The 13,867-nt window shown below is 46.7% G+C and overlaps 1 protein-coding gene across 1 annotated transcript in view; it reads right to left on the bottom strand.

Moving 5' to 3' along the window:
- Positions 1-8,581: 8,581 nt before the first annotated feature.
- LOC117019999 (secretoglobin family 1D member 2-like) overlaps positions 8,582-13,867 on the bottom strand; it is a 66,797-nt gene continuing 61,511 nt past the window's right edge. The window contains exon 4 of the mRNA XM_033102234.1: positions 8,582-8,695. Within this exon, the coding sequence (XP_032958125.1) occupies positions 8,683-8,695 (13 nt within the window). The 3' untranslated portion in view covers positions 8,582-8,682. The remainder of the gene's footprint in view (positions 8,696-13,867) is intronic.

Here is a 13,867-nt window from a genome sequence, read left to right as displayed (position 1 = left end):
TTTGGAGCTGAGTGCCTGAGCTCCTGCTTTTATTCTCCTGGTGGCCATTGTAATCCCTCCCCTCAATGAGGGAAGGAGTCACAGGGTGCACCTGGCACTGGGCCAGGAAACCACACTGAGAAACACCAAAAACACAGCCAGCCTGTGATCTGTTGGTAGAAACCAAGGAGACTGACTTTTTGAACCAAAAATGACTTTGGAACTGCAAATGTGCATAATGGCACATGACAGTAGTTGCAATTACTTCAGACATGCTTGCTGAAAAAAGGACAAGCTAATTACAACATTGTGAGCCGTTTTGTTTCACTATTAGGGTGGTTCATTATGTCCCCATCCTCCTCCTCCTCCTTTTTTTCTTTCCCGTCCTCGTCTTCGTGTTGCTTCTCTTTTCCTTCTCTATCTTCTAGGTACAAAATGGTTCAGACCCTGTGTGTCTGTTCCTCCTGCTTCAGGCAACACCTGGGCTGGGTCCAATACCTCATTCCGCCTCTGGGAGACAGACTTCCCTCGCCCACAGAGTGGAGTGGGAAAATATTCAAGTCTCGCCTGCTTTGAAGACTGTTTTTACAAAGAATATCTCACTTATTTAAGTAAATTTCATGAATATAATTATAAATGTAGAATTAAATTTCGTCCAGATTTTGTTAGCTTTTTGGTGTAGCTTACCTCTCTCTCACTGGGGAGACAAGGAACAAACATACAGTTGACTGTGAGATCCAGGGAAAGTGATGGTGTAAAGAGCAACAAACAACGTGTAGTGCAGCCGTCCTGTAAAGTGGTCCAGGCAAGCATCGGAGCAGGGAATTTGAAGCTTGGATGGTGAAATCCTGGGGAACATCTGGGGAAGAGTGTTCTCAAGAGGTCAAGGGAACAGCCAGTACAGAGGCCCTGAGAGCACATGGCACTTGGCAAAGGAAGGGAAGTGTGCCAAGTGTGTCAAGAGAGGGACAGGACAGCCTCACAGGATAGAAAAGCCACACGCGTTTGAGCAGGGACAACATGAAGGTAACTGGAACAAGAGAAACAAAGTTGGCTTACGTAGAAGAAAAAAGAAATGGCTGAGAGAGCCTGAGAAATGAGTCAGCAGTGAGATCCCTGTGAATACATTATTCTCCGTCTGGATTATTTGGAACTCACTTTTTTAGTAATTCAGGTGGAGCTTTAGTTGCCAAGGACACTAATGAACTAGGAAGAAGCTAGAACGAGAAAAGAAGGTCACATTCTTATGGGTGTCCCTCAGCCAGCTGACCATTGCTGGGCACTTCATTCCAAAGGCAAGTGAAGGACTTTAGCGATGAATCGGGCAACTGTCTCCGTGAACGGGATTTCATGAGGACTCCGCCTGGTGCCTCAGTCATTACGGAGCAGCCCTGTCACCTGCTGACACACTGGGCCATTCACAGCTTCTTACTCAGGAAACAAAATCCCACCTCATGTCCATGAGCGCACAGTAAAGTGTGTGTCTCTTTACCTCCATGTTTCCTGCAAAGCACATGAGGACCATTCTCAGGGGAATCAAATACAATAACTGCTCACAAAAGCTCCTGTAAAAGCATCGTTTGCAAAAGCAAATGGAAGAAACCACAAGGTGAGAATGCCTGTATTGCTGGCCTGATTTTTACCTCCTCCCAGAAGGCACTTTGACTCAGGTCCCCAAATTCAGTTCAGAAACCAGAACAGTGAAGTAGCCTTCGGTGTCAGTGTGTGTGACATTTATTGATCACCCTCTGTGATAAACCAGACACAATAGACTTGGACGTGGAGGTGAATTATTCACAGATTTTACTGTGAATACCCTTGTCTCGGTTAGAGATAAATGTCAGGTAGGAGAGAATTATATCTGGCCTGTTCTCAGGCTCATACAAGACCTGAGGTGAATTCACACTAATATTTTGCTCATTTGAGGCCTTGCCATCTTTAATAAAAGTGGTGAAACTCAGTGAGAGCCGTTTTTTCTTGGTGATTCATGCATTGGCACAAAGCCTATAAAAGAGTTCTGCAAATTAGATGATCCTTGAGTTTCTATTAATAGTAAGTGAGTCATATACATCAGTCCGCGGAATTTGGGGACAAGATACCTTACATTTCTTCTTTTTCACTCATTCTGTACAACTGATTCTGCCCTGCGCTCCTGGGCTGTTGGCACATTAAACTCATACATGTGCTTTGGACGGGAACCTCTTCTTCCTTAAGATCAGGCCAAAGCCTACAAATTGGGCGGGGAGGTGCTTTCCCCGGCCAAAGACTTCAGGAAAGGCTGAGGTCTTGGGGACATCTTGATGTCCATCGTTCACGGTTTCCAGGCCATTCCAAGCACAGGCGTCTCCCATGCCTGGAGCCACACTGGTGTGGAGATGTCACAGCTTTGTCCCTTTCCACCATGGAAATCGTCCTATGGATGTCATGAGGCCTGAATGAGTTACAGTGAGGAAGTCCTCAGAACAGAGCTGGGCACAGAGGAGGTGCTTCGAACATGTCAGCTCTAGCCAATCATTCATAACCTGAGAAAGGTGTTCTGATAAACCTTGAAGGACTTCTGGCACCATTATAGACCACTGAAAACTCTGCTTCTACTTCGCATTCTCTAAAAGGCCTAGAGACACCATGTTGCAATGTGAAGCAGAATGCCTAAAGTAGGAAATAAAGTACTTTTTTGATCCATGCTTCCTGGATTCTTTTTCTGACCCCTTCTTGAGGAGTCTTATTGAGATAATTTACATAGAAGTTGTTTCTTGAACATATTCTACATACTTTTGGCCTGTTCATCTTCTCAATATCCACCTCATACCTCTGTTAGTAGTTTTCTACATTCAGTAAAACATGAATGGCAAACAATTGTAGAGCACTTACTCGTTGAAGGGCACTGGTAACTGGCCTTTTTATCTTCACAGAAACCCAATGAGTAAGGTGATGATGACATTTATTCACCAAACAGGGGCACTTTGGAAGGTCAAAGAGGTCACTACCTGGACAGAGTGCCAAGACAGCAGCATGAACCAGGTTTCTCGTGAGCAAACTGAGCTGTGTGGTCACCCTCCCCAGGAGGTGGGCATCTCATTTCTCCCCAACTGCAGACAATGGGACAAGGGAGGTCAAGTAACTTGACCAAGGGCACACAGCTAGGGGGTGGCAGAGCCAGTAAGGGGCCAGGCTTTCTGGCTCGAGAGGCCCTCTCCACGCTATGGGCCTCCTCAGCCTGACCCTTGTGGACCTTCACTGGATGGTTCACATGGATCTGTGACCTTGACCTGCACCACTGCCCTGTGTGAACTCCAGGTTGATTTCTGTGCAGGCCGCACAGTTTTCAGCTCAAGGCATTTGCTCCCTGTGAAGCCCCTGCTCCATTGTCCTTGCCTCAGTCCCCCTTGGTTGACCTCCTTATGCATTCCTGACTCCACATCAAAGAAAGCCCGCTTCTTATGTCCTTTCCTGGCCCCAAATCTCTGGGGATCTCCTTCCCAAGACCCCATGGCTCTCCGTGTGCACGTCTCTCCTGGCAACAGGCCCAGGCCCATGGCTCTTTCCCCATGTTGTGGTCCTGGAGGGTGTACCTGTGCCCTCTGGTCTTTGTGTGACAATAGTGATAGAAGGTGCTTAACTAATGATTGTGTAACTGCTTATCAGGACGGATTGTGAGTTATTACATGTTTTATTCTTGGGTCTATTCGAACAGAGAATGTCATTTGAAATTAAATGTCTAAGGAAGGCAAGGCTCAAACACAACATCAAGCCTAACCCAGGCCTCAGCGTGACATCCTGGTGGTACCACCATGTTCTTTATGTTCCTGGAGAGGACTTCGGAGTCACCACAGGGAGGGCGCAGGTGACCGCAGGAGGAAGTTGGAGACCTATTATCTGGGGACTGAGCCACCTCAGTCTGTCTGTTCCTGAGAAGTAAACATTAACTTGATCCAATCTAACCCGGATCCTTCTAATGACTTGGGACAGGGAGCCGGATTTGGAAGCTGAGCCTGGATCAGGAGTCACCTCCAGCTAATTCTCCTTGGCTTCTTCACCAAAACCCTGAACTTTGCATGACTTACATTGCCACAAAATGTGTGGTTAAATATGTGATCTCAATACACATGTGAGAACTCACATGATTTAATAGGTATCTACTGAATTACGAAGTTCCCCTCCTCTTCCTTCCCACGTTTTCTAGCTAACTGTTCAGAATGTGAACCCCTGGCCCCTAGGACCATTACAAGGGGAATATGGAGAAACTGATATAAATGATTTCAAGGCTAGAACCATGATTCTTGCTGCGGCTCCTTCCTGCAGGTTCTTTCTGAAAGGAAAATCTTTTTCTTTAGGCCAATGTCCAAAAGGTCACAAAATGTGTTTTGATATAGGAATGAGTGGGCTATTCAATTTCCTATTCTTCACTTCTGGGAAATGTTCTAGTTGTTTGTCCTTGGTGACTTTCTTCCCACCACAGTGTCTCTCAGTCTAGAAGCCTATTAGATGGACATACTACATGGAAGCTTTAGCATACTTTTGTTTCTCACTTATTTGTGTTCTTTATCCTTCCACTACAAATAAATCACTATTGTTACACATATTATTTGTCTTCCAACTCCTTTATTGTCTTTTCCAGCTGTCATATTTCTAATTTTTCCAGAGCTGCTTGTAGTTTGAATGTTTATTAACCATAAAGAGAGTAACAGATCTTAGTAATTGAGCTTTCTGAAGACCCAGGAAAGTGTCCCACGAGCGAACAAGACTGGCCCAGGAACCTAGACCAGTCTCAAAAGAATATGAATCTATTTAGAACTTTCTTGTCTCCTTATCTCTTCCCATTTTTAAGCCCTAAATCTATCAGAAAATTTGGTTATCAGGTGGGATAGAAAAAGGGAAGTAAGGAGAGCAGAGAAGGAGTAGTCTTACTTGTCAACCATTGTGAAATTTGATTCTTATCCAGGCCAGGATACACTAATCTCTAAAGGGAGACGTTGACCTTCATATCCCAGGAATGGAGAGCCTTTGAGAGTTGGCTTTAAGTAAGCTTGTGACAAATCCAGGCTTTAAATCATATCACTGTATATGAATACAATTCTGTATGCAGTCAGCTAGATTGGAAACATGGGGATAAATAAAGATAATTCAAATAAGCAAATCTTCAAAACTTTTATCTCCAGTGAGCTTTTTCTCAGAAGGTGGCAGAGGACATGCTCCACCCAAAAGAATATTGTCATCCAGAGTAAGATGGATGCAGGGAGAGGACATCTGAGGAGGAGAGCCTGCAGAGACAGCAATTATGCCTGTCCAGGGAAAGCATTAGAAGCCTCAAAGGTAACGTCAAGAGACCCTGCAGAAGTCAATCCTTTGTACTTGGTTAACTCGGTTTGTGAGCCTGATCCAGAGTTTCTAAAAAATTACTGGCATCTTCAACAAAGGAAACCCAGCCTGCCAATCGAACAGGGAGCTGCTCCAGACATAATTTGACTGTCAGATGTCAACACTCTGGGAGAGTTTGTCCAGGGAAGGCGGAAACACAGGCCCTTCTGTCACCTACAGCTAACTGACTGCTGCCTTTCAGAGAGCCACAGACTGTGGAGACTGTCAGTGTGCTTTTGGTAAAATATACACAACATAAATTCACCATTTCAACCTTACTTAAGTGTACAATTACTTGCATTGAGTACATTCACAATCTTTTACTATCCATTTCCAGATACCATCCCAAACGAAGAATCTAGCCATTAAATAATCACTCTTTAAGCTGTCCTCCAGCGCCAGTGTTTGGAGTCTTGCATATCTCACCTCCCACTCTGTGAGAATCTCATGTAGGGAAACGTCCTGTATGAGATCCTAAGTTTATTCGTTTTATAACAGTGAAACGAATGAATGACCTTCAATTGCCAGGCTGGAAGGGCGAAAAAAGAGACCAGGGAATGGTCTCCAGGTGACCACTTTGGTGATGCTGGCAGTTGTCTGACTGTCGTGAACAGTCTTGTTACCCCCTCCACTTCAGTGGTGGCCTCCACAGTCACTGGGTGTCTGCACCCTTAGGAGGCAGAGGTGAGAAAATGGGGACTGTGTGGGTTCTACCCATAGAGATCCCCGTATATTTGTCCTGGAGTGAGGCATGGGACACACTTGCTTTTGAAATCTTCCCAGTTGCTTGTAACACAGAGCCAGGGTTGAGGAACAGTTGGTGGGACTTTCTTCATCCCCACATGCAATGGTGGGAACAGTCTTTCCATTTCTGGGGACTAGTAACGACAGAGGGAAACGGAACCTGTAAACCTTCCAGGATAAATTCCACCCATTGGGGTGCTCAAAACATGAAATCTCTTAATCTCTTCAGAAATAATACTAATAACTGATAAAACTTTTTTTTATGTCATTACGTTTTTCACTACGTTCTCAAACACTACTGTGAAATGAACATTAAATCACAGACAGACAAAGTGACAACAAAGTGATGACTGCCTGTTTATATGTGTAGGTCTGTGCAGGTCTCTGGGTGTGTGTGTGTGTGTGTGTAAAAGCGTGTATCTGTTTGTGTGCCAGTGGGTATAAATATATGTCTGTGTGTAAAGGTGTATTTTATGGTATGAGAGTCAGGGATGGCTTCACAGAGGACGAGATGTGAAAGGGACCTTAGAGATGAGGTTTGTCAGCTGTCCTGAGCAGGGAACATTAGAGAGGCAAAGGGAGCACCACATGTCCTGATACACTGGTGTGACCCACGTAACACGCAAGTGGCAGTTAGACCCCTATGGCTGAAGCAAAGAATCCTGGGTGAGCAGGGAGAAGAGGTCGGAGGGATGCCAGGGACGGGTCGTGCCCGGCCTCGTGTGCGACACCAATGGTGGGCGTGGTCCTCCCAGCGATTCCAGTCTGGGTCTCTCAGGGGATGGCGAGAGCTCCTTGTGTGCACCATGCATAGTATGCAAACTGAACATGCAATGTGTTTCACAAAATAGGGACCAATCCCAGTGCACATGTTTCCTGATGTGATTAAGACTACACACTTGTTGTAAAAGTATTGCAGACAACCGATAATAGTAGATAACTGTTATCTTCTATTTTCTCAATCACAGTTAGAATAAATATCCTATTGTAATTGGAGAATGGGCTTAGGACTAAGAATAAGTCTTCGTGCTTGACACATTCAGAAACACATGACGTCTAGTATTTCAGGGTTACAGGCGTCAGATCCGATTCACATTTGTTTCAGGAGGGTCACCGTGATGTCCATGAGTAGGGTGCGCTGCAGGAAGGGTATCAAGACCCCAGGAGACAACTTGGGAGACTTTAGCACCCGCCAGGCAGACTAGGAAAGGACCGTGACGATGGCTGTGTGGGGGAAAAGGACAGGAACCGCGTGGGGCTCTGGAAGTGAACGGGGCAGCACGTAGCCGACTCTTAGATGTCAGGAGGGAGATGCATTGCAATAGGGTCATAATAGTGCCCCAAAAGTTATCCACATCTGAAACCTGGAACTTGTGATTCATCCTCCAAGGCAAAGAAGGACTTTGCAGAGGTGATAAAGTTACAGATTTTGAGTTAGGGAGATATTCCTGAATTTTCTTCTGAATTCTAGATGAAGGAGGCACAGGGAGATTTGCACACACGGAAAGAGGAATGCAATGTCACCTCATGGGGCACTGATCATAGTGATATGGGTACAAGACCAGGCATGTCACCAGCTTTCCAAACTGGAAGTGCCATGAACAGATGTTCATCCTGAGTTTCCAGAGCCAGCGCTGCCCTCCTGACACTGTGTGTTCGGCAGACTCTTACGGATTTTAGCCTTTAGTCCTCCCCACGTTGAGAAAATAAGTTAAGCCACCACGTGTGTGACGGTGTGTTACAGCCGACCCTGGAAATGAGTCCGGGGGCCTATGATGTATCCAAGTTTTCTGAGTCACCTCCATTAGCCTGGGTGGGGGCCATGGTGGAGGCATAGGCGGGGGGCACACACTACGTGGATTTCATATGCTCTCTCGGAAATAAGTGCGATTCCTTGTGTGGCGTTGTCCAGGCGGCAGCTGGAAGCTTGTTTGTGCATCTTTAGGGACAAGAGGGGTGAAGCAGTGGCCGCGCGGTGCAGGCAGTGAAGACCAATGTGAGCGAGCAGAGCGACATGAGCTCGCTGGAGGCTGAACCCTGAATTCACTACCAACTGAGAGGGGGACAGAAAACAAGTGATATGGGATCATCTTAGGATTGAGGGACAGTGAAGGGGTGAGGACCAGGCAGGATGTTTGTGGTTATGATGAGGATGGAATAGCAGTGACGCTGCTGGCTGGGAACCACGTGACTGGCCAGACAGTGAGGCCGCGGGTATCCCTCAGGTCAGCCCCAAAAGCAGGAACGTTGTGGTTCCTTTCTGCCTCTAACTGTCCTTTCCACTCATGGCCCTGCGACTGGGAAATTTGTAAAGTAATGCAGGATGGTCCTGAGCAAATATTGCCTCTTGTGGTCCCTGCACCTCAGGCCACCATGGGTACCCGGACGCTGGGTCCTGAAATGTACTACTGACAACACCCAATGGCCACGTCATGATGAAACCACCCCATCCAGACCAGAGACTATTGGATGATAACAAGACACGCAGAGAAGTGCAGGTGAGTGATTTATTGAAGCAAGATGTTGAAACCTTTACATTTTCTGGGAAGATCAGGTCACATGGAACGTCAGAGATCAATGTGTGTAAGATTCTTTTTCAACCTAGGAGGCACATGTGGACACTATTTTCGTCTGAAATAGAAGAAGACAGAACGGGGATGTCAGTCATGCTGCTCCAGGACGTGACATGTTTACACAGGCTGTTGCTCAAAACCAAGATGTGGAAGAAATATTTCAACCAGCAAAGGCATCGGAGGGCCCCAGGCAGGACAGCAGTGCGAGTGGTGAACTCCGACGACCTGGTCCACTTACAACAACCCATGCCGGTCAGGAAAGAGCCATGTCCACAGCCCGGCAAGGGGACCCTGAGGGACCCAAGAGAAGGACTCAGGATTCTAATGGACGGAGGAGTGGGGTGAAGAGCAGCCCAGCATTTGCTTTCTCTGAGCCCGACTTCCCAGGACTGTACTTTTTCACTCCGAGGGTGACAGGGGGTTGAGAGACCGGGACAGGGGTGGGAGCGTCCTGGGAAGTTCTGCTTTCAGATTTCCAGCCTGGAGGTGTGGAGATTCAACGTGATGGCACATGTACTTCTCCGCTTTGAGCACCCAGATATCATGGAAATTTGCAGAAACCTTACTTAATTCCAGCAACATTGGGCTGAGACACCTTTAAATATCTGATTTCTTCATAAAGAGGTGATGTAAGTGTTTCCGTTTCATATGAGGCTGCAGGAGCCATCACAGGGGGTGGCTCTATTCACGGGCAGTAATACGTGAGGGGTGGGAAGCTGGGCAGAGGTAGGAGGAGTGGGCCTTGGCTCTGCAGGAGCTCAGACACCCCAGCCAGTGACCCTCCCTCGGGTCAGAGGTGGGGCTAGTGCCCGCCCTCCCGCTGTCTCCCCTTCCACACTCCCAGCACTCCCCGTGAGATTCCCCAGTGCCTGTGCCCCTGCGTGAGGGGAACTCGAACCCCGACAGCTCCTGGGCAGGGAGGCAGGCGGCTCTGGGCGTCCAACATGGCTGCGTGGGCCCCTGGTTGTCCTCCCCCTGAGGACACTGAGGGGAACCTGGTGCCCAGGGAGGTGACGTGAGAAGAGGGATCAGGCCCAATCTCTCTGCAGTTCAAGTACAGCTCAGCAGGTGTCATGTGCTCATCCACCCTGAGGCCAGGGTCAACCTCTCACAAGTGAGCAGGGGGCAGGGTCCTCTGCCTCCTGTCCCCTCACAGAGCAGATGCCAACCCTCCTCCGGGCTGTACACTGAGCAGAAGCCTCTGTGCAGAAAGAAAAAGAATTTACCACAAAACTTAGATATTTCTCTCGGTGAAAATAGGATATCCTGTTAGTTACTTCTGCCTTCAGTTTCACCACGTCCTGAGCAGCTTCTGGAGGTGGATTAAAAAACTGAAGAATGCCCTCGTAGGTGGGTACAGAATCCAAAAGGAAGCTTCTCACTGTACTAGTAAGGGATGGACACATTTTTGCATTGGCTGGAATATAAGAAAAAGAAATACAATTGATATAACGAAAGTCACTTTTCCACTCTGATGTTAGACCTGGAGAGGAACCCCAGCGGTTTTATGGTCTCATCACACAATTGTGCCAATGACCGTGCAAACCCTGGAAGTCCTGACTACGTCAAGGTCACAGAGCAAGGGAGCCCTGCAAAACAATTTGAGGGATCCCTAGTTCAGTTTTTATTCTTTCTAAAAGACACTGACTGTTCTCCACATCTCTCCTGCTGTGCTGAAATTCACCTTCCCTAGATTTCAAAAACGAAGGTTTGCCTTTCCATAGAATGACACCTTCTTTGTTCTTGGATATCGAGGAAGAGGAGATTGTAGTGATCAATCTTTCAAGTAAACGGTAGAGTCAGATCTCACCAGAGATCATAGAAGGGGGAATAAATGTGGAGAGAGGTCAATAAAACCGTTAAGTATTGGAAGATGCTCTTTGGAAACTAAATTAAGCAATGGAATTATGTCATTGGATGCCGACATAGCTACAAAGTTAAAAAAATATTCTGAAGCTTATAAACAAAACTATGATTGGCTCTAATATTCTGCACCGATGTACAGATTTCTTCAGAGAGGGTGGGAGGCGGGAACTCAGAGTTATTTTTGACCCCAAAGCAATTGTGCTGAGACCTGAAGTAACCTGTTTTCCTGGTCTGGATTCTCCATCCCTTCAGGCTTTGCAACCACCTGTAGCCTGGGAAGTACCCAGTCAGGCTCTCATCTGACCCTAATCACACACGAGGAGGACGAGGAGGCTCCGAGAGTCAGATGAAAGAGAAAGACTCCAAAAGACTTGGGTCAGGATCGAGGAGGTGGAGACACACAAAAGTGTTGTTGGATGAATGGCTAGAATTAGTTCAGAGCAATGGTGATGGAGCCCTAGCGATTGCTCTGGTTCTGCTCCCATTGCGCTCGTGCTCTCAGAGGAAAAGCAGGGATTGCAGGCCGAGTGCTGATTGGAAGATTTATTATTTAGAATCGGAGAACGCTGGCTCTCCTTGAACTGAGAACTAATACCCTTCAGCTCTAACACTTTGTGAGTCTCAAGCTATGAGTTAGCCAGCTGTGGACTCACCTGGCACCTTAAAGACCCCGGGCAGGAGAACCTCTGATGACTCCCGGATAACAACTGGATACTGATACCTAGAGCTGGTCTCTAGACCTACTTAACGTTACTGCACCGTCACAGCTACTCTCGGTGGAAGCTGTGAAACCCAGTGAGAGGAGACCTGGTTGATTAAGCATTGTGTTCAAGGTCACAACACTACTAAGTGGCAGAACAATGATTCACATCCCAATTTAATTATGTCCTGTTGCTTCTGAAAACATGATCACAGACAAGGAGTGAGGCTTCAGATGGAAAACTCTGAAATGTGCAAGTTCCAGAGTATTGGGAATTGATTATATGAACCCTGAGCTTTGGGAAACTGGCTCACGAGAGGTGGAAAAAGTTTGAATTGGGATCTGTTCACCCACTTCCCCAAATAGTCACACAGTTCAGAGAAAGTAACTTACCAGGGCTGATGCCAGTCTTGTTAGCAATGGTACTCACCCTCGTAGCAGCAAAAGGCCAGAATGACCAGCAGGACAGGAAAGGACAGCCTCATGGTTCCTTTTGCTTTGAGTTTTCAGCTTTAGCAAAAGATGAGCAATGACAGGAGCTGGACTCAGGAACCTGGGAGTCCAGGGCTATAAGTACCTAGTGAGCCTCACTGGTCCTGCCCACAGAGGACGTGGCAGGTCACAAGGTCTGGCGTCCAGCCCTCGCTTCCTCCCTGAGGCTGATGCCATCCATCCATGTCACACACCTCGGTGACTGGTCAAAGCTAGGTGTTGCTGGCACCAAGCTCCTCACTTTGTAGCAAAGCTGAGGTTGTAGCTTTACAAATGAATAGTCAGTGAATTGATGGGAGCCCCCCTGGAATGAAGCTCCTTAATGGAAACTCAGTGTCAGATAAGCTCATCTTGACTTATCATCGTGAGTGGCACCGTGAGGAGGATCATCCAATATGCCCGGAATGAATGAATAAATATTAGTAACAAAGCACTAAATCTGGTTAGGGTAAAAACAATCAGTGGTTTCAGCATCCCAAAAGAAACCAGTGCCAACAGGAAAACTACCTCCAAGAACTCACTTCCTTCTCTAACAGAATATTTCCAACAATATCAAGAGAGATTTCCTATCAAATCCAGTGCTAATACGATCAAAAGAAGCCCCCGTGCAGTTTCCTGTGTCCAATCGTAGGATCACACGGGGTCATCAGGGACCCAGCAGTAGAAGCGCCCAGCGGGCAGGTCCTCAGCCTCCCCAACCATAAGCAGAGTGCTCTATGGAAAATTCGGGGTGGGGGCGTGACCGTTCTGAGGAAAGGCATTAGCAAGTAGTCTGTTACAGGGCAGCGTGCTTGACGACCTCTCAGAACAGACAGAACTTTGACGTGAAGAAATGTTGGGAGGAGGGATCCGAGGAAGCAGCATGAGGGGCCAGACAGCTTAAACCACGCGGCTTTTTGGGAACATAGGACCCAGGTTCCCCTGAAACGTACAGGAGTGCACGGTGGGAGAGGGAGGGCTTTGTGCCTGGAGAGACAGAGTGGGCCACAGCAAGCAGGTTCCATTTTATCTGTGGGCAATGCAGGCAGCGTGGATGGCTGAGGTCAGACACACCTAGATTTTCACCCTGGTGTTTTCTTGCTGTTATTCACATGTGAAGTCAAAATCACATGGGATTTTTACATTCAGTATCACGGCATAATCGAAAAATTCAAATTAAAATTACACGTGTTGGTGTGTATGTGGAGAGTTAAGAACACTTGTGGAGCTTTGTTGGGGATATAAAATGGTGCAGGCACTATGGAAAGAGTCTGGAGGGCCTTCCAAAATAAAAATAGCATTACGATTGATCGACCTGGTCATCCTCTGAATACAGACACAAAAGAATTGAAAGCTGACAGTGGGGAAGGCTGTTCCTGCACAGACATAAAGGGTATACGGGAACTCCGTTTATTCTCTGCTCAATTTTTCTGGGAACATAAACTGCTCTAAAAAATAAAAACTATAAACAAAGACAACCATCTAGGTGAGAACATTCCCTTCTAATGAAGGGGGAGAATGAGAATAAGAAGTGAATCAATGAATCGGTCATGATATATATAATAGAGGGATGATCAGCTATCAGAGAAATTTAAGAGAATCTACTGGAAATAACTGTTAGAACAGATAAAAGCTCATTATGGAGCCGCCTACAAGATCAGCACAGAAGCAACAATCAGGTTCTCATCATCCTGTGTCATCCTGACATGACGCAAAGGGGAAATGACACCATCGGCCACAGGGACGTTAGCACAAGAAAAGTATATTGAAGTTTACACAAGTGAAACACGCGAAGCTTGAAGGGTAAAACGATGGAATTTACTCACCGGTCACAAGGAATGTAAAAATCCGGGGCACACACTTGTTCCTGAAGGAAATATTAGAAAATTAAAAGCTGTCAACTGTTCTCAAGGGTGCTGTAGTTTCAATCCAGGCCATATCGGATTCCTAATCAGGCTGTTTTAGACTTTGTTTTCAAATGCGTTTGAATCTTTCAATTTTAGAATGGATTCATTTATTGAGTAGTGAGGAATAGCCCATTGTTAGGGCCACACTACCTGGGTTTATGGTCAGCTGGAACTTAGCACTTGTGGAGCCTTCAGCAAGGTGCCAACACGCCCTGCCTCAGTTTCCTCATCAGTAAAATAAGGGACATAATAATAGCCTGTGTCATAGG

This window comes from Rhinolophus ferrumequinum, unplaced genomic scaffold (assembly GCF_004115265.2).
Source record: "Rhinolophus ferrumequinum isolate MPI-CBG mRhiFer1 unplaced genomic scaffold, mRhiFer1_v1.p scaffold_52_arrow_ctg1, whole genome shotgun sequence".
Taxonomy (NCBI): Eukaryota; Metazoa; Chordata; class Mammalia; order Chiroptera; family Rhinolophidae; genus Rhinolophus; species Rhinolophus ferrumequinum.
This window is presented reverse-complemented; position numbering and strand designations above follow the sequence as displayed.